Below are 23016 nucleotides of genomic sequence, written 5' to 3'. Positions count from 1 at the left end.
ATGTTACAGTTATTGTGAAATAGTGTAAGTTACCGTCAATTTACAGAAATTTGTTACACTGGGTTGATTTTCTGTTTGTCCATTTTGTCCTTTATGACCACTACATGTATCAGTGTGGGAGAGGAGTGTTTAACACACGAAAACTGAAAAGAAAAATCTTCTTTCTTTTAGTTAAAAAGTTTAAAAAATAAATTATGTTTTAATTCATCTGATTCAGCAGACTTGCCTTGAAAAGGCAGGTTGAGGACAGTCGTGCAATTAAGTCAAATGTATTTATTTCCTTGGAACATTGAAGTGCACCAAAAAACAACATTTGAAAATGCAGATGAAACATTTAAAAAACAATGTAGATTGAAAAACAGACTTTTTAAAAGGAAAATAAAATAACACTGTTAATCCACTAAGAAGAAAATAAAAGCAGCAATTTAGAAAGTAACTGCTTAAAGAAGAAATAAGCCTTTTCTCTGACATCTTCCATGCAAATGAAAACTGGCATACTTCTTCCTCAGGCACTGATGTCTTTTCCTTCCGCCTCGACAACCAGTCACATTCCAGCGTGCTCACGTGTCTCACAAGAAGAACTCGACCAACAGGAAGCATTTCATTTCAAATGACAATATGAACTTCCCCTCATTTGTTTTGAACATTCAAAGCTGAACAAAGTCCGTCCATTGAGAAGCCTCGCTGCTCTACAGGTGGAGTTGTGTGTTCACTCGCACAGCGGAGTACACACACTCCTGTGAAGAAGCTCTTTTCTTCACTCTTTTCACTTCACGTCTTGTGGAAAGATTCACTGCTGCATAATTACTTACTTCTCCGTCTCCACCCTGCAAATAATAACATCCATTAGTAACAGACTTTAGAGGTAAAGTCTAAAATATACAGGTTACCATCACGATGCATATATAGAGGTTATCATTAGCTATATATGAGTATTTTTTTAATGAATCAGATTAATGTTCTAAGTCTCTGGCGCTGAGCATGAAGGTTATGAACATATTTACCTGGTCAGCTGATTGATCCGCTGTCCGCTGGGATTGAGCAGGATTACAGGCGCCGCTTGTTGCTTCTGCTGAATACAAAAGGACAAAGAAGTGCGTCATTTATTGTGATCGTTGTTTTAATCATTTTCAGTCGCTTTACAGTTACACGTTGACTCAACCACTATATATATATATATATATATATATATATATATATATATATATATATATACTGATGTATCTGATCCTGATCCACTGCTAGAATGCAGTAACGTATCATCTGATGTAATATAATAAGCTCTGTGTGACTTTGTTCTCAGATGAACAGAGAACGTGGTGACAGATGTCCTCTGACTGTGTTGGATTTGTAGCCGTGACGCTGCTGTTGATGATTGAAGCTTGAAAACATCTCAACTAACTACTTGCTTCCCAAGTCTTCAGTGACCTGAGCTTTGTTCTCCTGCTGCTGTGATACGTTTTACTTACTAACTTTAGTTAAATGACCCTGAGCTCAATACGCCAACCACTTATTCAGGAGATCAGTCGGTGGGGCTCAATGTGCATGAGTTAATGTTTCATTTAGTCCGTGTTCATCTGGTTAACCGACCTTCAGCTCTCCTTCGATTCACGTAGAAAATAAGGAGGATAATCACAGTCACACAGCACGCCAACAGGACGCCAAGAACTGTGACAACCACTTTCAGGTTTGAACCTGGAATGAGAGAAATGTCAAAATAGACCCTTAACGCCTCATTCACGTCAGTTATTTCAATGACTACCTTGTTTCTCATTTAAATCTCACCAGCTTTGAAGTTTAAATCGTACTGAGTGATTCCCTATTTAAGACGGGAGACTTTAAAACGTACTTGTGTCCACTTTGGTTCCTCCACCAAACAGGATCTGTCCGCATGAGGCCACGGCACAGCGGTAAGTCCCAGCATCAGAGGAGTTCCAGATCCTTTTGGACAGTCGATAGACACAACTTGTGTCCCCCGGTTGTGTATCCTGAGTGTACATCAAGCCTGAATGGGATCCTCCTGATCTGAACCAGAACACTCTGTGTCCTTGTGGACACTGGACCCCGTCCTCTTTGTCCCTGGAGACAAGAGAACACTGGAGGGTCACCGAGTCGCCCGGCAGGACGGACTCAGCCTCCGGACTTTGTTCCACGTGGAAGGATTTCTGCAGACTTCCATCTGCACGATTCAGGGAAACATCCAAAGGAATTCAAATCTCAAGTGTTTGTCTGACATCAAATGTGGCGCCAACGCAGCAAGTTAAATATATTTTACCTTTCACAGCCAAGAAGACGCCATCACCAAAACGTGGTGAATACAATGATCCATAGAAACAGAAGTAAGTCGCTTCGTCCTCTTTGCTGATATTCATGATGGTCAAAGAATGAGTCTCTCCTGCTGTGACTCTGAATCGTGAGTTGTTAAATTGTGGACTAAGTGTTGGTTGAGAATAAATTCTTGTAGCAACAGTTTGGATCGTACATCCAAGAGGCTGCTTGTACCAGTACAATATATTTTTTTCCTCCTCAGAAACTGGACACTGAAACGTATAATTTCCACCAAGTTCAGCCTCCGTCAAAGAGACCTGTTGAACCTCTGCAGCTTCAATCGGGTCTGAAGAAAAGAAAAGAAACAACATTAAATCAATCACGTGATACAAGAAGGTGAACAAGGTAAAGTATTAATTTGTCTTTATAGTCCAACATCGTTTAATAGAAACAATAACCAGGTGTAAAGTGTCACTCACACAGTGTTCCTAAAAGAAGCAGAAGAGCGAGTCCTCCCATCATGGTGGTGAAGCCCCCTCTTCTCTTGCACTGCAACTGAATTCTTCCTCCTTAAAGGTTTGGTCACACGGTCATCAGATAGAAATCATCCTGATTGGCTGAAAAGGACTAAATGCATTTCCTCTTGAATCTAGAAACTGTTTTCTGCCTCACTTTCTACATCCTGAGCTTCTCATTGTGAGTATTTAAGCAATGTACAATTCTAAGAAGGATTTAAATGTAATCCTTTACATCTGATTGGTCCTTTGAATCCGGATGTTATGATAGTATTTATTCAAATCAATTGCAACTTACTTACAAAAGCAGATGTGATATTTTGTTTTTGAAGAATAGAAACGGTGCTTCCTTGTTTCCTCAGCGATAAACCTGCAAAGACCAAACATCAGAGTCCAGATCTAAACCCCCACGGGCCGAACCCAGAGGAACACGCTCTCCTGAGGTCCCCAAACAGCTACAGATGTTTATGATGTATTTCATAATCATAGAAGTATAAAGATACCTCCACTTAACTGTAGTACTCATACAAGAAGAAAACATGAGTTTCATTTACCTCACTGAGAAATGTCAAAATGTAACAATTCAAATGAAATGCTATAAATTCATTTGAATATCTTGCATCATTAATTGACCTGGAAGCATAATATTTATTAGTTTACGGAGCCCATAAGCTGCGTTTCACACTTGAGGAATCCATTTGAATGCAGGACTTTTACTGTCATTGTGCTGGTGTCCTGACGCTCATCCAGCCACGTGAGGTCAGGGGGTGAAGAACCGGGTTTCTCTTCTAACTGGACTTATATGATGAAGACAGCTTGTGGTCCTCCTCCCTTTAATGTGCGTATTCTATCAACTGCTGCTGAAGCTTCATGTCTCTGTAGCATTGTGTATGTTGAAGGAACACAATGGACACAAGTCATGAGTCACAATGTCTCTACAGAGCATGTGACCTCCATGCAGAGACATTTGTCATGCTGAGGAGACACTGAGTCCTGCTGGAAGGGATCGATGTAGCTCTCCTCCGTCTCTCCACAGCAGCCTCCCAATGAATAAAACCACCAACAGCTCAAGTAAAACTACTCAGTGTCTACTGCTCTTCATAGACCCGCCCGTCCCCCGTCCCCCGTCCCCCCGTCCCCCGTCCCCCATCCCCCCGTCCCCATCCCCCTTCCCCCCGTCCCCCGTCCCCCCGCCCCTAAGACCAAATGCTGAGAATCACAGGAAGTGATTGAAACCTCATTTTCACACTTCAACCACAACGCTCAACTTTCCACGCGTCATCTGTTTGTGAGTGGCGTTAATAACCTTCATCTACACACACACAGTCACGTACACACGTGCACATTACAGGTTATAGAGACAAAAGATTAGCGATGATCAATCTAAACCTTTTGTGGAAGAATTAGCACACAAACGTCACAAACAGCAGAAATAACGACAGCAAAAGCAGAAAGAGAAGGAAAGTAAACGTCCGTCATGTTGTGCAGCATCAGTGATGCATGTTGAGATGAACAGAAGTCTGCAGACTCCTGTGCAGTTTCTCTTGATGGGTTTGACCTTCAGTGCTGATGTCACACTGCAGATGTAGTCACAGATCAACGTTTGCAGTGAAATGATTGGCTGAAACACAGGAAGTGACAGCTGGAGTCACTCATGTAACTGAACCGAGCCTCCATCATGTTTGTCATGTTTCGTACGCTAAAGACGTCCCACTTATGAAGGACGCGGTATGTTCTTCTGTAAGTGTGAGCTAGCTGTTTAGCTTCCCGTGTTTGTGCTAAGCTAGGCTCAACTCTTCATGGAGCCGGACTCAAATGTCCTGATAATTGTCTCAACTTTGACTTCCAACAACCCTGAGAGGTGGAGAGAAGGACTTTTAAACAGCTGGAGCTTTAATGACAGATGTGGGGAATGTGAGAGGAAATGTGGCTGCAGCCAAAAAGAAAATGTCAAGAACAAAGTGTGAAGTGTGAATGTAGACTTTATGAAAACCAAGTATTTCATCATCTCATATAATTAAAACATGAATTAAAGTACTTTTTACTTTTGCAATCTTTTCTTGACATAATTGTCTCTTTTACTGTCTTTTTTTAAACGGATAACTTAATCCTGTATATATATTTTACATTAAAGGGGTCCAACATCTAATGCAGCTTTAAGTTTAGAAGTTAATCCAAATCATAGAAATGGTGACAATGCAGATGGTTCTCTTTAAAACGCACACTTGGTGCCTCCTACAGGCTCTCTAAATGTGGCCTTTGCACACGGTGGCAGACAGAAAGAGGCTGTGAGAGTAAAGTCAGTGTAACAGCGTGTGAGATTAATCTTTGCATCATAATGTAACACAAAGCAACTAGTGCTACATGGAAGCATGAGGTAATCCTCTATTAGTCCCAAAGCGGTGAGCAGAACACATCACATGTCATCACGGCCTCTCGGCCACATACAACAGCCTTTGGACTTCCATCACACACGCTACCAGCTGATCTCACTGAGTCCAGGAAACATGCTAATCCGACCCGGAGGCCTTGGCAGCAGCGTGGATGTTCTCCCTCTGCGCTCCCTCTGCGCGCCTCCTTCCACCTGACTTCATCACGGTGAAGACGGCAGTAGAATAAGTCCACGCGTCTTCATTCCTCTGAGCAAACGGATTGTAAATCACTTAAATGGATGAATACTGATCAATATACATCATATGTTCATCTGATGAATTGATCTTACCTTGAAATTCCCCTTTGGAACATTTTCTAGCAGAGAAGCAGCCGCTAAACATGAGATACATAATAAACTGTTGTTAGAGTGATAATTATGATAATAAGAGCTAATTAATGAGTGACAGGAAGCTTCTTACCTTCATTATTGCAATAATCACACTTATTTGTCTTGATGACGTAAATGAGGACGGCTGCAACATTCAAACTAAGAACCACGACAGAACCCAGAAATACGTCACCAAAGGACCAGAACCCGTCTGAAACAAACAGAACACAGAATCACATACAGCACAATACAACCCTACAACACAGGGTTTAACACACAAATGCTCAAATCAATCTGTACACCGCAAATTTCACAGAATTAAATGAACTTAAAGCTGGTGTTTATATTGTTCCAATCTAGTCAACACTCAACGAAGTGCTAACAATTTAATGAAATAAGTATCGCAAATAAATCTGCTCAGTGTTGAATACACTCTATGTGGAACAACAAGTTAAAGTCCTTGATGCTGGATAATGACTCCAGCTCTTTCATACAACTGACTCTGTATCAGTTAAATCAACTTTTTAGTGGGATTCCAACTGTGCACTTCAACACCGGAAAATGATCTCTAAGAATGTTATTTCCTTTGAAGGAATAAACCACACAGATTGTAAATGACAAAACATTGTTCAAACCTTTATTTCCTTTACTTCATATCATTAACATAGAAAAAAACTCAAACATGCATTTCCACTTAATCGAATGGTGCAGCCACCAACAGTTTTAACGCAGAAGAAATGGTATTTACCTTCAGTATCTAGCTGTGTTTCATTTGCAGTAAATCTCTCCTCACATGCTGCCACAGCGCAGTACTGGGATCCAGCATCCGGGGAGTCGACCTTCATGAAGAAGCTGTAGACGTGTTTATCTGCTGAGAGTTCCTCTGCGTTCCCCTCATGTTCTTCAACACGGTTTCCATTAAACGGTGGCTCATATCGATGAGGTGCGGCTCTCGCACAGCACACACTGTGTCCTCCTGGACACGTCTTCATCTCAGAGTCCCAGGGGACCGGACACGTCTCCTCAGTCACTGCGTCTCCTGGACGGACCGGATCAGATGCAGCGACTGCACTGGAATCAGGTTCTGCTAAAAGAAGTCGAGAACAGGATTCATTTCATGTTTAACATTTATTAAAACACGTTGTAGTTTATTAGTAGTATTATGGTATGTACTTACCTTCAACCCTCAGGTCTGTTACGCTCAAAAAAGTTAAGTCTTTTTTCGATGTTTTAAAACAGCAGTAAACTGCAGAATCACTCAGACGGGCTTTTTCAATATGCAGATCCAATGTTCCAGAGTGTTGTGTGGCTGTAATGTGACGATCACTCTTAAAGCTATTTGACTTCATCAAGTATTCAGGAACGTTTCCAGAAACAAGTCTGATCCAAAACACGCTCCCTGAGGACTCTCGGGCACAACTCAGTTTCACATCACTTCCAACAGCAACAGTCCTCGTCTCCATCATCGGATCCGAGCATCCTGAGGAGACATCATTCACATCAACGACAGAGAGTCCCGCGTATTCTCACATCAACACCGTGAGAACATGAGTACACTTCAGAATGTGGAGTAGATGTGACATTTCTACATGTACTTACGCGCCGCGCTCAGAATCAGCGTGAAATAAAACACCATCCTCATTTTCCTGATGTTCCACTTGAGACTGAACTCAGACTGATCACCACATGTTTTACCCCGATGTCCTCGTATCAAGTGGGAGGTGACGGTTTCAGAGCGGTGGTGTTGAGTGCACCACCACAGAGGAAATCTAACGTCTTTCTACCTAAATACATGCGTTTCATGGAGGGTTTCTACAGCGCAGAGGATGTCGCAAGGACTTTTATACTGTGTAGATTTGAAAGACGTATTAAGGGTTTTGTCTGACTGGTATGTCACACATTGATGTTCGAGGAGGCTTGAGGCTGCTCGGAGGATTCATCGAGTGTTTCTCTGTGTCAAGGCCGCGGTTCCTTCTGGAGTCAACAACAAAGGGATCTGGACCTCGTGACACATGCTAAGATCAACATGCTAACATCAGCATGCTAACATCAGAGGAGTTACATACTTAGAGTCTTTTAATTGTGATGGATTGGACAGTTTAAAACCAGTTTGTCCACTGAAACCAGTTCTTAGTTCCCCTCCCCAATGATGACCCTACGGTGAAGGGCAGGAGCAGAGCGCCATCACACGAACGCACTGGAGATTCAACAGCTGCTATGGCGCTGAAGTTTCTGATAAACCGCCTGTAGAAGTTAGCAAAACCCAGGAATTGCTGAACATTCTTGCGGTTATCAGGTGTAGGCCACTGAGCCACAGCGCTGACTTTGGCCTGGAACACCGCCGGAGCGTTGGTTAGGCCGAAAGGCATCACGAGGTACTCGTAATGGCCAGAAGGCGTGTTAAAGCCGGCTGTTCCCTCCTTCCACAAAGGCACAGGACTAAAAGAGAGAAGGTTTTTGTTTCTTTTTGACAGTAAGGGGGCGGAGCCAGTCACCATGTGTCACAGGTTGGTCCTCTGGGGGGGTCTTGGAATGATGAGCACGAGGCAGTCGGGTCCATTGTAAATTTTTTTTATTGATTGTTCACACCAGCCGGCTCAAGCCTCCTCGCTCGCTCTCTCGCTGTCGCCGCATCTCTCCTACTTAACAGCAGAATACCAAATGCTGATTAACATCAGCTGAGGCCAATTGCCTCCCCCGGCACCGTTCCCTGACCCACTCCCTTCTCAGTCCCCCCCCTGCAGCCGAGCCAAACCACGCCCACCACCACACCATGGTATCTACACCTGATTGGTTACAAACACGTCTTTGGATTGGCCCGAGTGAGGCATTCACACAACAATAGAAGCCCATTTCCGCACTGAAGAAAGGGGATAGAAAGTTGAAATGATGAGAGAAAACGTGAAAACACAAACGACACCTTTATGTAACCGTAGTGGACCGTGAATGACAACCAGCTACAAGCATCATTTACCATCATTACCGGCAGCAGAGACGCCACTCAAAAGCACAAAGGTCCACTTTTCAGAGGCAAAGTGAAAAGATGGGAATCCATAATTCTATTAGGACACATGTTCTGGAAACATTGACTGTCTCTAAAAAACGCTCATTTCACTGCATGGCTTCATCTCGTTTAAGTTACATTTTACATTTGAAAAATGATTATTGACTGTTGTGGTCTAATCGGATCACGTTTGCTCAGCAGAAAGCGCTCGTGGCTGCTTTGATTGGCTCCTTATTCTCCTCTTCCTCAACGCACACGCTGGCCACACCGAGCTGGTCCACAGCGTCCTTCCCTTAGTGATGCTAATCACACACAAACCAACAACTTCTAACCAACTACCACGCCACTAACCCAGCACTAAATATCATATATGACGTTATATTTATACAGCTCCAGCTTTACACAGCAACCATCACGTCTGTGATTTACCACCTGAACTTATCAGCACAAAAATACAAACATGTTTAAAGGATTTTACAAGGTTTTTATTTGTTTTTGATAATTTTCTTCATGCTTAATCAAATTATACAGTAATTAGTTTCTTTTCCAGAGGCAAATGGGAGCCTTTTCTCCAAGAAGAATGAATGAAAATGATGTAAATCTCTTAAGAGTGGTCAGAGGTCAGTGTGGCATTAGACAAAATGTTTGTCTTATACAAGATCAGCTACTAAAGTTATTTTCAAATGAATCAAATCATGATTTCACACTTATGAGAAAAGAGAAACCCTTTGAGAAGAGGGAAACCTTTCATCGATGCAAACAGCAGAAGTTTACGTCGTTACAGACGAGACCCAGTTGGAAACATCCCTCAGACCTCTGACTATCTGAGGTTCAAGCACCTGTAAAAAACTAAGTAAAAGACTGTAACTAATAGGAATAAAATGACATGAATCAATAACACATTTGAAGCAGAAAATCAACAACTAAATTGACTTCATGTCTAATAATAGAACAATGTTGTTAATGTATCACTAAGTCCTGACACCAGCGTAGACGGTCTCTGCTGCTGCTTCAGCGTTCTCTCTCTCTGCTCGGACTGTTTTCCTGGCGGTGAAGGTTGGTGCAGAATAAGTCAGAAGGTCTTGATCTCTCTGAGCAGATGGAAAGTATTATGAAACAGCATATTTAACAGCATATTGAAACGTCAATAACATCATTTTCTCTATGAACCCACCTGCTGACCTCGGGGGTCACAGCCGGCTGTTTGAGGAGTAACTGCATCTGTTTCATAAAAAGAAGCAGAGCTTTAGGAGGAAAGACTCTGGAAGCTTTTGAAGGAAACTGAGAAACATATTTTACCGTTGCAGCATTGACAAGTTTTCCTCTTGATAATAAACATCAGGAAGACGACAACAAGCAGACAAAAAGCCAGAGCTGCTGACAGGACGATCAGAACCGTCTCCTGCAAATCCCACATGAGGGGGGCTGAAAGAAGACCAGCAAATAATCAGAGTCTGTATAAAAACTATGACGACCCGGTGAAGTCGGGCATCACGCGCACTCACTTTGTGATACAGGATCGGTGTTAATGATTTATCGGTACCTTCAGTTTCCAGTGTTGTTCCTTCTCCAAGTAGCATCTGTCCACATGTGGCCGCGGCACAGTAACCAACGTTTATCTGAAGTAACTGAGTCAGTTCAACGTGTACTTACGCCCCGCTCGGAGAACCAGGAGTAAATAAAATAGGATCATCTTCTTCTTCTTCTTCTGCCACTTGAGACTAAAGTTGAATTAAATCATTTGACAGGATGATGTGGCTTAATGTGATCACAGCAGGGGGGCGGGATCAGCCGCACAGCGTTCTGATTGGCCTGTCATTGTTTTCTGATCCGTACGAAACAACACAAGCAGCACCCGTTTGTTTCATGGTGGCTTTCTGCACAGCAAATACAAGACGTTTGATGGGATACTGAAGTGAGACAACCTGATGATCAAATGTGCTTTCACGTGTAAACTAGACTGCAGGTGTACAGTTCGTGATTGATGGGGTGAGATATCATCACTGTCCTCCTGATGAAGGTGGAGTAAAAGTTAGGACGTCCTGATTAGTTCCTACACACAGTCGAGCTGCAGAAACACTAGATGCTACGTTTCCTTCAGCGCCACTCAAACGTCTCTGTCCTTAAAGCTTAAAGTATCTCAAAGGGCACCGTGCTGCGTTAGAGACACGTCCATGTTGCTGTTTTAGCTCACACATCTAAGGATTGTAGTATTTATATCTTAAAAGTGAAAGACACAGCTGCTTAGTCACTCACACGTCCAGCTTTTAGATTCCCAGTGTGTGTGTGTGTGTGTGTGTGTGTGTGTGTGTGTGTGTGTGTGTGTGTGTGTGTGTGTGTGTGTGTTGTGCGTTTGTCTGGATTCTATCACAACCGAACATTCTTTACATTACAGCCTCCGTGCAGCTTAAGAGGCTTCGTAACAAAAGATTTTATAACATGTGACATTTGATCTCTGTCCTCCTGCGTCGTCATATCTCATGTGATGTCTCGCTCTCTGCTTCTTAAACAGGAAAGAATTGATGTGTTCTGTTTGTGTGCAGAGAAGAAGCATTTGGTCAATTGCAGGAGGAGGAGGAGACATACAGGAGACATACAGGAGACATAGAGGACACATACAGGAGACATAGAGGAGCCATACAAGAGACAAAGAGGACACATATAGGAGATATAAAGGACACATAGAGGAGACATAGAGGACACATAGCGGAGACATACAGGAGACAAAGAGGACACATAGAGGAGACAAAGAGGACACATACAGGAGGCAAAGAGGACACATACAGGAGACATAGAGGACACATAGAGGAGACATACAGGAGACAAAGAGGACACATATCGGAGACATAGAGGACACATAGAGGACACAGAGGAGACATAGAGGAGACAAACAGGAGACAAAGAGGACACATAGAGGAGACATAGAGGAGCCATACAGGAGACAAAGAGGACACATACAGGAGACAAAGAGGACACACAGAGGAGACAAAGAGGAGACATAGAGGACACATAGAGGAGCCATACAGGAGACATACATGAGACAAAGAGGACACAGAGGAGACAAAGAGGACACATAGCGGAGACATACAGGAGACAAAGAGGACACATAGCGGAGACATACAGGTGACAAAGAGGACACATAGAGAAGACATAGAGGACACATAGAGGAGCCATACAGGAGACATACATGAGACAAAGAAGACACAGAGGAGACAAAGAGGACATATAGCAAAGACATACAGGAGACAAAGAGGACACATAGCAGAGACATACAGGAGACAAAGAGGACATATAGCGGAGACATACAGGAGACAAAGAGAACACATAGCGGAGACATACAGGAGACAAAGAGGACACATAGAGAAGACATAGAGGACACATAGAGGAGACATACAGGAGACAAAGAGGACACAGAGGAGACATAGAGGACACATACAGGAGACATACAGGAGACAAAGAGGACACAGAGGAGACATAGAGGACACATACAGGAGACATACAGGAGACAAAGAGGAGACAAAGAGGACACAGAGGAGACATAGAGGACACATACAGGAGACATACAGGAGACAAAGAGGACACATAGCGGACACAGAGGAGACATAGAGGAGACATACAGGAGACAAAGAGGACACAGAGGAGACACAGAGGAGACATACAGGAGACAAAGAGGAGCCATCTCGTGGCACATTGTTCATGCGTTGTACCTTCACAGCCTTGTTTAATGGTGCAGTGACAGACTGGAGGACAAAACAAGCAAACATGCATGTGTGGCGTGTTAAGATGCATCATGCACACGGTTGCAGGCGGTTGCAATAGAGACATGAAGGATGGACAGTTTCTCTGCTGTAAATGAACCAATCAGCCTGCTGTCGCTCCGTGTAGCTCCTCCCTCTCCACGCGTCCTGTAGAAAGGTGCGTTGTGAGCTTTGAGGGTCGGTCAGTGGGGACAATCAGCCCATCGCTCCTTCCTCCCACATGCAGAACAGATCTATGAAGCTCTCACAAACACCTGCGGGTTCATTCCATGGAGTAGTTGTCCCGTTACATATTTGACATTATACTTGCTTTAAGAGAGGAAAGTAACTGTGCACAACTCCTGACGCCTATTGTGTGTTTTTGCACTCACAGGAAGTTGTGGTGGACTTCTGCACAGGAGCTCACTGGCTGCTTTTGGGTCTCTGTGGCGTTGTGTCTTAATGTGCGTCTCAAAGCAGACAGCGAGTGAAACAGAGTGTGACTCATGACATCAGTCACTAAATGGGCCTTCATTGATACGAGTATGAAACTATGAAGGCGTCCATTGTGCTCTTGGCTTCACTGCCAACGACTTGTAATATTGTTAAAACGTTATTACGAGATGATGAAATGCTTTTTGCTCATGAAGTGTACATTTACCGTCTTTCTCTCATTTTAAGCTGCGAGTTCTTGACATTTTCTTTTTGGCTGCAGCCACATTTCCTCTCACATTCCCCACATCTGTCATTAAAGCTCCAGCTGTTTAAAAGTCCTTCTCTCCACCTCTCAGGGATGTTGGAAGTCAAAGTTGAGACAATTATCAGGACATTTGAGTCCGGCTCCATGAAGAGTTGAGCCTAGCTTAGCACAAACACGGGAAGCTAACCAGCTAGCTCACACTTACAGAAGAACATACCGCGTCCTTCACACGTGGGACGTCTTTAGCGTACGAAACATGACAAACATGATGGAGGCTCGGTTCAGTTACATGAGTGACTCCAGCTGTCACTTCCTGTGATTCAGCCAATCATTTCACTGCAAACGTTGATCTGTGACTACATCTGCAGTGTGACATCAGCACTGAAGGTCAAACCATCAAGAGAAACTGCACAGGAGTCTGCAGACTTCTGTTCATCTCAACATGCATCACTGATGCTGCACAACATGACGGACGTTTACTTTCCTTCTCTTTCTGCTTTTGCTGTCGTTATTTCTGCTGTTTGTGACGTTTGTGTGTTAATTCTTCCACAAAAGGTTTAGATTGATCATCGCTAATCTTTTGTCTCTATAACCTGTAATGTGCACGTATGTGCACGTGTGTGTGTGTGTGTGTGTAGATGAAGGTTATTAACGCCACTCACAAACAAATGACGGGTGGAAAGTTGAGCGTTGTGGTTTAAGTGTGAAAATGAGGTGTCAATCACTTCCTGTGATTCTCTGCATTTAGTCTTAGGGGCGGGGGGACGGGGGATGGGGACGGGGGGATGGGGGACGGGGGACGGGGGGACGGGGGACGGGGGACGGGCGTGTCTATGAAGAGCAGTAGACACTGAGTAGTTTTACTTGAGCTGTTGGTGGTTTTATTCATTGGGAGGCTGCTGTGGAGAGACGGAGGAGAGCTACATCGATCCCTTCCAGCAGGACTCAGTGTCTCCTCAGCATGACAAATGTCTCTGCATGGAGGTCACATGCTCTGTAGAGACATTGTGACTCATGACTTGTGTCCATTGTGTTCCTTCAACATACACAATGCTACAGAGACATGAAGCTTCAGCAGCAGTTGATAGAATACGCACATTAAAGGGAGGAGGACCACAAGCTGTCTTCATCATATAAGTCCAGTTAGAAGAGAAACCCGGTTCTTCACCCCCTGACCTCACGTGGCTGGATGAGCGTCAGGACACCAGCACAATGACAGTAAAAGTCCTGCATTCAAATGGATTCCTCAAGTGTGAAACGCAGCTTATGGGCTCCGTAAACTAATAAATATTATGCTTCCAGGTCAATTAATGATGCAAGATATTCAAATGAATAATATAGCATTTCATTTGAATTGTTACATTTTGACATTTCTCAGTGAGGTAAATGAAACTCATGTTTTCTTCTTGTATGAGTACTACAGTTAAGTGGAGGTATCTTTATGCTTCTATGATTCTGAAATACATCATAAACATCTGTAGCTGTTTGGGGACCTCAGGAGAGCGTGTTCCTCTGGGTTCGGCCCGTGGGGGTTTAGATCTGGACTCTGATGTTTGGTCTTTGCAGGTTTATCGCTGAGGAAACAAGGAAGCACCGTTTCTATTCTTCAAAAACAAAATATCACATCTGCTTTTGTAAGTAAGTTGCAATTGATTTGAATAAATACTATCATAACATCCGAATTCAAAGGACCAATCAGATGTAAAGGATTACATTTAAATCCTTCTTAGAATTGTACATTGCTTAAATACTCACAATGAGAAGCTCAGGATGTAGAAAGTGAGGCAGAAAACAGTTTCTAGATTCAAGAGGAAATGCATTTAGTCCTTTTCAGCCAATCAGGATGACTTCTATCTGATGACCGTGTGACCAAACCTTTAAGGAGGAAGAATTCAGTTGCAGTGCAAGAGAAGAGGGGGCTTCACCACCATGATGGGAGGACTCGCTCTTCTGCTTCTTTTAGGAACACTGTGTGAGTGACACTTTACACCTGGTTATTGTTTCTATTAAACGATGTTGGACTATAAAGACAAATTAATACTTTACCTTTTTCACCTTCTTGTATCACGTGATCGATTTAATGTTGTTTCTTTTCTTTTCTTCAGATCCGATTGAAGCTGCAGAGGTTCAACAGGTCTCTTTGACGGAGGCTGAACTTGGTGGAAATGTTACGTTTCAGTGTCCAGTTTCTGAGGAAGAAAAAAATGTATTGTACTGGTACAAGCAGCCTCTTGGATGTACGATCCAAACTGTTGCTACAAGAATTTATTCTCAACCAACACTTAGTCCACAATTTAACAACTCACGATTCAGAGTCACTCAGGATTCTTTGACCATCATGAATATCAGCAAAGAGGACGAAGCGACTTACTTCTGTTTCACTGGATCATCATATTCACATCGTTTCGGTGTTGGTGTCTTTTTGGCTGTGAAAGGTAAAATATATGTAACTTGCAGCGTTGGCGCCACATTTGATGTCAGACAAATACTTGAGATTTGAATTCCTTTGGATGTTTCCCTGAATCGTGCAGATGGAAGTCTGCAGAAATCCTTCCACGTGGAACAAAGTCCGGAGGCTGAGTCCGTCCTGCTGGGCGACTCGGTGACCCTCCAGTGTTCTCTTGTCTCCAGGGACAAAGAGGACGGGGTCCAGTGTCCACACGGACACAGGGTGTTCTGGTTCAGATCAGGAGGATCCCATCCAGGCTTCATGTACACTCAGGATACACAACCGGGGAACACAAGTTGTGTCTATCGTCTGTCCAAAAGGATCCGGAACTCCTCTGATGCTGGGACTTACCGCTGTGCCGTGGCCTCATGCGGACAGATCCTGTTTGGTGGAGGAACCAAAGTGGACACAAGTACGTTTTAAAGTCTCCCGTCTTAAATAGGGAATCACTCAGTACGATTTAAACTTCAAAGCTGGTGAGATTTAAATGAGAAACAAGGTAGTCATTGAAATAACTGACGTGAATGAGGCGTTAAGGGTCTATTTTGACATTTCTCTCATTCCAGGTTCAAACCTGAAAGTGGTTGTCACAGTTCTTGGCGTCCTGTTGGCGTGCTGTGTGACTGTGATTATCCTCCTTATTTTCTACGTGAATCGAAGGAGAGCTGAAGGTCGGTTAACCAGATGAACACGGACTAAATGAAACATTAACTCATGCACATTGAGCCCCACCGACTGATCTCCTGAATAAGTGGTTGGCGTATTGAGCTCAGGGTCATTTAACTAAAGTTAGTAAGTAAAACGTATCACAGCAGCAGGAGAACAAAGCTCAGGTCACTGAAGACTTGGGAAGCAAGTAGTTAGTTGAGATGTTTTCAAGCTTCAATCATCAACAGCAGCGTCACGGCTACAAATCCAACACAGTCAGAGGACATCTGTCACCACGTTCTCTGTTCATCTGAGAACAAAGTCACACAGAGCTTATTATATTACATCAGATGATACGTTACTGCATTCTAGCAGTGGATCAGGATCAGATACATCAATATATAGATGTATATATATATATAGTGGTTGAGTCAACGTGTAACTGTAAAGCGACTGAAAATTATTAAAACAACGATCACAATAAATGATGCACTTCTTTGTCCTTTTGTATTCAGCAGAAGCAACAAGCGTCGCCTGTAATCCTGCTCAATCCCAGCGGACAGTGGATCAATCAGCTGACCAGGTAAATATGTTCATAACCTTCATGCTCAGCGCCAGAGACTCAGAACATTATTCTGATTCATTGAAAAATACTCATATATAGCTAATGATAACCTCTATATAAGCATCGTGATGGTAACCTGTATATTTTAGACTCTACCTCTAAAGTCTGTTACTAATGGATGTTATTATTTGCAGGGTGGAGACGGAGAAGTAAGTAATTATGCAGCACTGAATCTTTCCACAAGACGTGAAGTGAAAAGAGTGAAGAAAAGAGCTTCTTCACAGGAGTGTGTGTACTCCGCTGTGCGAGTGAACACACAACTCCACCTGTAGAGCAGCGAGGCTTCTCAATGGACGGACTTTGTTCAGCTTTGAATGTTCAAAACAAATGAGGGGAAGTTCATATTGTCATTTGAAATGAAATGCTTCCTGTTGGTCGAGTTCTTCTTGTGAGACACGTGAGCACGCTGGAATGTGACTGGTTGTCGAGGCAGAAGGAAAAGACATCAGTGCCTGAGGAAGAAGTATGCCAGTTTTCATTTGCATGGAAGATGTCAGAGAAAAGGCTTATTTCTTCCTCAAGCTTTCACTTTCTAAATTGCTGCTTTTATTGTCTTAGTGGATTAACAGTGTTATTTTATTTTCATTTTAAAAAGTCTGTTTTTTAATTCTACTTTTTCAGATCTACATTGTTTTTTCAATGTTTCATCTGCATTTCTAATTGTTGGTTGTTGGTGCACTTCAATGTTCCAAGGAAATAAATTGAATAAATACATTTTAATTGCACTACTTCCCTCAACCTGGCTTTTTAAGACGTGTTTTTAAAACTACATTTTTTAACAAAAAGAAAGTAGATTTCCTTCTTTGTTTTAGTGCTCCTCTCCCACACTGTTACATTTGCTGGTCATGAAAGATAAAATGTAAAAACAGTAGATTGCTGTAAATTGACGGTATCTTACATTATTTCATAATAACTGTAACATATAGTTACATTCTCATCCACAGCAGACGGCCGTAATCGAACAGCATTGTATTGAAAGACTTTTTTCACGACTGGACAATGGCCCTGAACCCAAATGCACGACTCGCAGGCAAAGTTCAAAAGAAATCAAAAGTTTATTAACAAATAGGCAAGTGCCATTGAACTAAAAATCACTCGTGGTCGAGGAAAAATACTACTCACAAAACCCTGGTTACCTGGCATGAGACCAGATGAACTGGCACAGAACAAGGGGAGACGCAGACAATATATACACACACAGGGTCGGGGCACAGGTGGAAACAATCAGGGGCAGGGCAGACAATCAGGAATCAGGAAACATTTATTACCAAATATGCCAAATATACAAGGATTCAGACCAGGACACGGAAGGAAGGAGCAAGTTGCTGGAGACGAGAGGGAGGTACATTTTCAAAATAAAACAGGAAATCACAGGACATGAGACAGTTTTACTAGCGCCGTTTCCTGGGCATGACAGCACCCCCCCCCCCCCCCTTTAGGGACAGCTCCTGACGGACTTCCGCGGTTGTTGAGGTCCCTGATGAGGGCGGGGTCCATGATGAAGCTGGAGCGGACCCAGGAACGATGCTCTGGCCCATTGCCCTTCCAGTCCACCAGATATTGGTGTCCCCTTCCCCGTTTGCGTACGGCCAAAAGTCGCTTCACTGGGTAGACCGGGCCCCCATCGACCATGCGGGGAAGTGCAGGGGGTGCGGCTGCAGGCACCATGGGGCTCTCCCTAACCGGTTTAATCTTCCCCACATGAAAAGTGGGATGCACCCTCAGAGACCTGGGAAGGCGCAGTCGGACAGAGACAGGGTTAATTACATTAGACACAAGAAATGGGCCCACGAACCTGGGAGCCAATTTCCGGGAGGGGACGTGGAGGGGCAAGTCCCGTGAAGATAGCCAGACTTTTTGGCCGGGCTGGTAGGTCGGAGCTATATAATATAAATTGGGGCCACCGGTCCGACACCACGTCCTTAGGAAACCCATGGATGAGAAAAACATTGTTAAGCATGGTTTCGGCCGTCTCCTTGGCGGACGGCAGTTTAGGCAGGGCGATGAAATGAGCCATCTTTGAGAATCTATCCACCACTGTGAGAACAGTGGTGTTACCTCGGGAGACCTGTGACTAAATCCAGCGAGATCTCATTCCAGGGTCGGCTGGGCACCGGAAGTGGTTGCAGCAGACCTGTCCGTACCTGGGACGAGGTCTTGTTCCTGGCACAGAGAGGGCATGCCACCACATACTCCCGGACCTCGCGTTTCATGGAAGGCCACCAGAACCGCTGTCTGATGGTGTTACGTTCCCCAGTTTCTGTGTTTGGTGGCTTTGTTTTGTGCCTTGACAGGTGATTGATTCCAGGAGCAGCAGTCCCCAGACTGGCGATCTGGCCCCACCCACTCGTCAGTGGCTGCACCTGGATTCCTTCCCTCGCAACACATAAAGTGGTGCCATTTTGTTATGAAGCTCTCGCTCGTTGGGTGTGGGTGGTAGAGCAGAGAGTGACTTGGAGTCTCTGTTAAATCTTGTTCTGTGTGCTTGTGAAAGCGCTCTTCTCATTTGTGTTTAATCCTGTTTTTTTTGTCTTTTGTTCCCAGGGAAAAGGGGAAGCACCTTGGGAGTGCGTAGGCAAGCTGCCCATGGGTCTACACCACCCGTAGTCATCCTCCTGTCTAGAAACACTAGGCAAGACCTGGGCGGACCACCCCCTGTATTTGGTTAGTGAGCCTTGCTAGTGCTCAAGCTAGGTTAGGGGGGGGTGTTTCAGGTCAGATAGGCAAGAGGGACTATTTTGTTTTGTTCATTGTTTTGGTTCCGCCCAGCCCCTTTTCCCAAGCAACCCATATATATATATATAGATATATATATTAATAAACATTCCTTTTTACGGGCTATATGTGTTCTGGTCGTCCGTGTACCTACACGCACCACACCTCTTTCCCCATTACCATATTGAGATGACGAGCGGCGGGTCGTTGCGTTCCCTCCTCCACGAGGCGTGCGTAACAAAGTGGGGGCTCGTCCGGGATCCAACTTGCTTGGTTCCCATCTGGCACTGCTGCTCTGAGCTCTGTGGTTGGTGGTTAGGGTGTAGTAGTGGGGGTTGTGAATGGGATGACCTTTAGTTTTGTTGTGTGTTCGGTAAGTCGCAATAGTGTACATAATGGCTTCAGTGCACCCCCCGTTCCCGCTGGGCCGCCGCAGCGATCCCCCCTTCCCGCTGGGCCGCCGCAGCGATCTCCCCTTCCCGCTGGGCCGCCGCAGCGATCTCCCCTTCCCGCTGGGCCGCCGCAGCGATCCCCCCTTCCCGCTGGGCCGCCGCAGCGATCCCCCCTTCCCGCTGGGCCGCCGCAGCGATCTCCCCTTCCCGCTGGGCCGCCGCAGCGATCCCCCCCTTCCCGCTGGGCCGCCGCAGCGATCCCCCCCTTCCCGCTGGGCCGCCGCAGCGATCCCCCCCTTCCCGCTGGGCCGCCGCAGCGATCCCCCCCTTCCCGCTGGGCCGCCGCAGCGATCCCCCCGTTCCCGCTGGGCCGCCGCAGCGATCCTCCCGTTCCCGCTGGGCCGCCGCAGCGATCCTCCCGTTCCCGCTGGGCCGCCGCAGCGATCCTCCCGTTCCCGCTGGGCCGCCGCAGCGATCCTCCCGTTCCCGCTGGGCCGCCGCAGCGATCCTCCCGTTCCCGCTGGGCCGCCGCAGCGATCTCCCGTTCCCGCTGGGCCGCCGCAGCGATCTCCCGTTCCGAGGCTCTCAGTCCCAGCCCCGACTCGGCCAGTCCCCGCTCCGAGACTCTCAGTCCCTGCCCCGGCGCCCCCAGCTATCGCGTGTTTAAGTACTGGGTTACGTTTGGTTGTTTTGTCGCAAACTGGAGGTTTGCTGTTTTTGGGGTGGGCGTGTTACGTTCCCCAGTTTCTGTGTTTGGTGGCTTTGTTTTGTGCCTTGACAGGTGATTGATTCCAGGAGCAGCAGTCCCCAGACTGGAGATCTGGCCCCACCCACTCGTCAGTGGCTGCACCTGGATTCCTTCCCTCGCAACACATAAAGTGGTGCCATTTTGTTATGAAGCTCTCGCTCGTTGGGTGTGGGTGGTAGAGCAGAGAGTGACTTGGAGTCTCTGTTAAATCTTGTTCTGTGTGCTTGTGAAAGCGCTCTTCTCATTTGTGTTTAATCCTGTTTTTTTTGTCTTTTGTTCCCAGGGAAAAGGGGAAGCACCTTGGGAGTGCGTAGGCAAGCTGCCCATGGGTCTACACCACCCGTAGTCATCCTCCTGTCTAGAAACACTAGGCAAGACCTGGGCGGACCACCCCCTGTATTTGGTTAGTGAGCCTTGCTAGTGCTCAAGCTAGGTTAGGGGGGGGTGTTTCAGGTCAGATAGGCAAGAGGGACTATTTTGTTTTGTTCATTGTTTTGGTTCCGCCCAGCCCCTTTTCCCAAGCAACCCATATATATATATATATATAGATATATATATTAATAAACATTCCTTTTTACGGGCTATATGTGTTCTGGTCGTCCGTGTACCTACACGCACCACACCTCTTTCCCCATTACCATATTGAGATGACGAGCGGCGGGTCGTTGCGTTCCCTCCTCCACGAGGCGTGCGTAACAAAGTGGGGGCTCGTCCGGGATCCAACTTGCTTGGTTCCCATCTGGCACTGCTGCTCTGAGCTCTGTGGTTGGTGGTTAGGGTGTAGTAGTGGGGGTTGTGAATGGGATGACCTTTAGTTTTGTTGTGTGTTCGGTAAGTCGCAATAGTGTACATAATGGCTTCAGTGCACCCCCCGTTCCCGCTGGGCCGCCGCAGCGATCCCCCCCTTCCCGCTGGGCCGCCGCAGCGATCCCCCCCTTCCCGCTGGGCCGCCGCAGCGATCCCCCCCTTCCCGCTGGGCCGCCGCAGCGATCCTCCCGTTCCCGCTGGGCCGCCGCAGCGATCCTCCCGTTCCCGCTGGGCCGCCGCAGCGATCCTCCCGTTCCCGCTGGGCCGCCGCAGCGATCCTCCCGTTCCCGCTGGGCCGCCGCAGCGATCTCCCGTTCCCGCTGGGCCGCCGCAGCGATCTCCCGTTCCGAGGCTCTCAGTCCCAGCCCCGACTCGGCCAGTCCCCGCTCCGAGACTCTCAGTCCCTGCCCCGGCGCCCCCAGCTATCGCGTGTTTAAGTACTGGGTTACGTTTGGTTGTTTTGTCGCAAACTGGAGGTTTGCTGTTTTTGGGGTGGGCGTGTTACGTTCCCCAGTTTCTGTGTTTGGTGGCTTTGTTTTGTGCCTTGACAGGTGATTGATTCCAGGAGCAGCAGTCCCCAGACTGGAGATCTGGCCCCACCCACTCGTCAGTGGCTGCACCTGGATTCCTTCCCTCGCAACACATAAAGTGGTGCCATTTTGTTATGAAGCTCTCGCTCGTTGGGTGTGGGTGGTAGAGCAGAGAGTGACTTGGAGTCTCTGTTAAATCTTGTTCTGTGTGCTTGTGAAAGCGCTCTTCTCATTTGTGTTTAATCCTGTTTTTTTTGTCTTTTGTTCCCAGGGAAAAGGGGAAGCACCTTGGGAGTGCGTAGGCAAGCTGCCCATGGGTCTACACCACCCGTAGTCATCCTCCTGTCTAGAAACACTAGGCAAGACCTGGGCGGACCACCCCCTGTATTTGGTTAGTGAGCCTTGCTAGTGCTCAAGCTAGGTTAGGGGGGGGTGTTTCAGGTCAGATAGGCAAGAGGGACTATTTTGTTTTGTTCATTGTTTTGGTTCCGCCCAGCCCCTTTTCCCAAGCAACCCATATATATATATATATATATATAGATATATATATTAATAAACATTCCTTTTTACGGGCTATATGTGTTCTGGTCGTCCGTGTACCTACACGCACCACACCTCTTTCCCCATTACCATATTGAGATGACGAGCGGCGGGTCGTTGCGTTCCCTCCTCCACGAGGCGTGCGTAACAAAGTGGGGGCTCGTCCGGGATCCAACTTGCTTGGTTCCCATCTGGCACTGCTGCTCTGAGCTCTGTGGTTGGTGGTTAGGGTGTAGTAGTGGGGGTTGTGAATGGGATGACCTTTAGTTTTGTTGTGTGTTCGGTAAGTCGCAATAGTGTACATAATGGCTTCAGTGCACCCCCCGTTCCCGCTGGGCCGCCGCAGCGATCCCCCCTTCCCGCTGGGCCGCCGCAGCGATCCCCCCTTCCCGCTGGGCCGCCGCAGCGATCCCCCCTTCCCGCTGGGCCGCCGCAGCGATCTCCCCTTCCCGCTGGGCCGCCGCAGCGATCTCCCCTTCCCGCTGGGCCGCCGCAGCGATCCCCCCTTCCCGCTGGGCCGCCGCAGCGATCCCCCCTTCCCGCTGGGCCGCCGCAGCGATCCCCCCTTCCCGCTGGG

General features: G+C 46.2%; 2 protein-coding genes and 3 long non-coding RNA genes across 7 annotated transcripts in view; 2 read left to right on the top strand and 3 right to left on the bottom strand.

Moving 5' to 3' along the window:
* The window catches only part of LOC144406253 (uncharacterized), a 40133-nt gene extending 22701 nt beyond the window's left edge, over window positions 1–17432 (top strand). The window contains exon 7 of one of the 2 annotated variants that reach the window (XR_013467462.1): window positions 16842–17006. Coding sequence is in view for 1 of the 2 variants with exons in the window: in XM_078101682.1 (XP_077957808.1) it covers window positions 16842–16979 (138 nt within the window). In the remaining variant the exon portion in view is untranslated. Of the gene's footprint in view, window positions 1–16841 lie in introns of both variants that reach the window. The other variant, XM_078101682.1, reaches the window with a different exon arrangement.
* Window positions 254–7356, bottom strand: LOC120818525 (uncharacterized). Its single transcript, XM_078102140.1, has 14 exons — window positions 7144–7356; window positions 6722–7024; window positions 6293–6631; window positions 5636–5755; window positions 5506–5549; window positions 5295–5422; window positions 4685–4713; window positions 3082–3153; window positions 2748–2837; window positions 2276–2614; window positions 1850–2179; window positions 1591–1695; window positions 1005–1072; window positions 254–827 (listed from the first exon to the last, which is right to left on the bottom strand). Exons 1-14 carry the CDS (start codon window positions 7184–7186, stop codon window positions 690–692), a joined length of 2148 nt encoding a protein of 715 aa, XP_077958266.1. The 5' UTR covers window positions 7187–7356; the 3' UTR covers window positions 254–689.
* On the bottom strand, window positions 9012–10105 carry LOC144406255 (uncharacterized). The gene is made up of 4 exons (XR_013467467.1): window positions 10092–10105; window positions 9848–9973; window positions 9723–9769; window positions 9012–9639 (listed from the first exon to the last, which is right to left on the bottom strand). It is a non-coding gene; the product is annotated as an uncharacterized LOC144406255 (long non-coding RNA).
* LOC144406257 (uncharacterized) lies at window positions 14473–14934 on the bottom strand. Its single transcript, XR_013467469.1, has 3 exons — window positions 14861–14934; window positions 14741–14783; window positions 14473–14559 (listed from the first exon to the last, which is right to left on the bottom strand). It is a non-coding gene; the product is annotated as an uncharacterized LOC144406257 (long non-coding RNA).
* On the top strand, window positions 14603–15656 carry LOC144406254 (uncharacterized). Of its 2 annotated transcripts, none has more exons than XR_013467466.1 (4): window positions 14603–14619; window positions 14868–14957; window positions 15091–15420; window positions 15517–15656. It is a non-coding gene; the product is annotated as an uncharacterized LOC144406254 (long non-coding RNA). The 2 variants fall into 2 exon arrangements; XR_013467465.1 differs by having other exon boundaries at window positions 14606–14623.
* Window positions 17433–23016: the final 5584 nt, after the last annotated feature.

The sequence above is a fragment of the Gasterosteus aculeatus genome, chromosome 4, assembly GCF_964276395.1.
Source record: "Gasterosteus aculeatus chromosome 4, fGasAcu3.hap1.1, whole genome shotgun sequence".
NCBI lineage: Eukaryota > Metazoa > Chordata > Actinopteri > Perciformes > Gasterosteidae > Gasterosteus > Gasterosteus aculeatus.
This window is presented reverse-complemented; position numbering and strand designations above follow the sequence as displayed.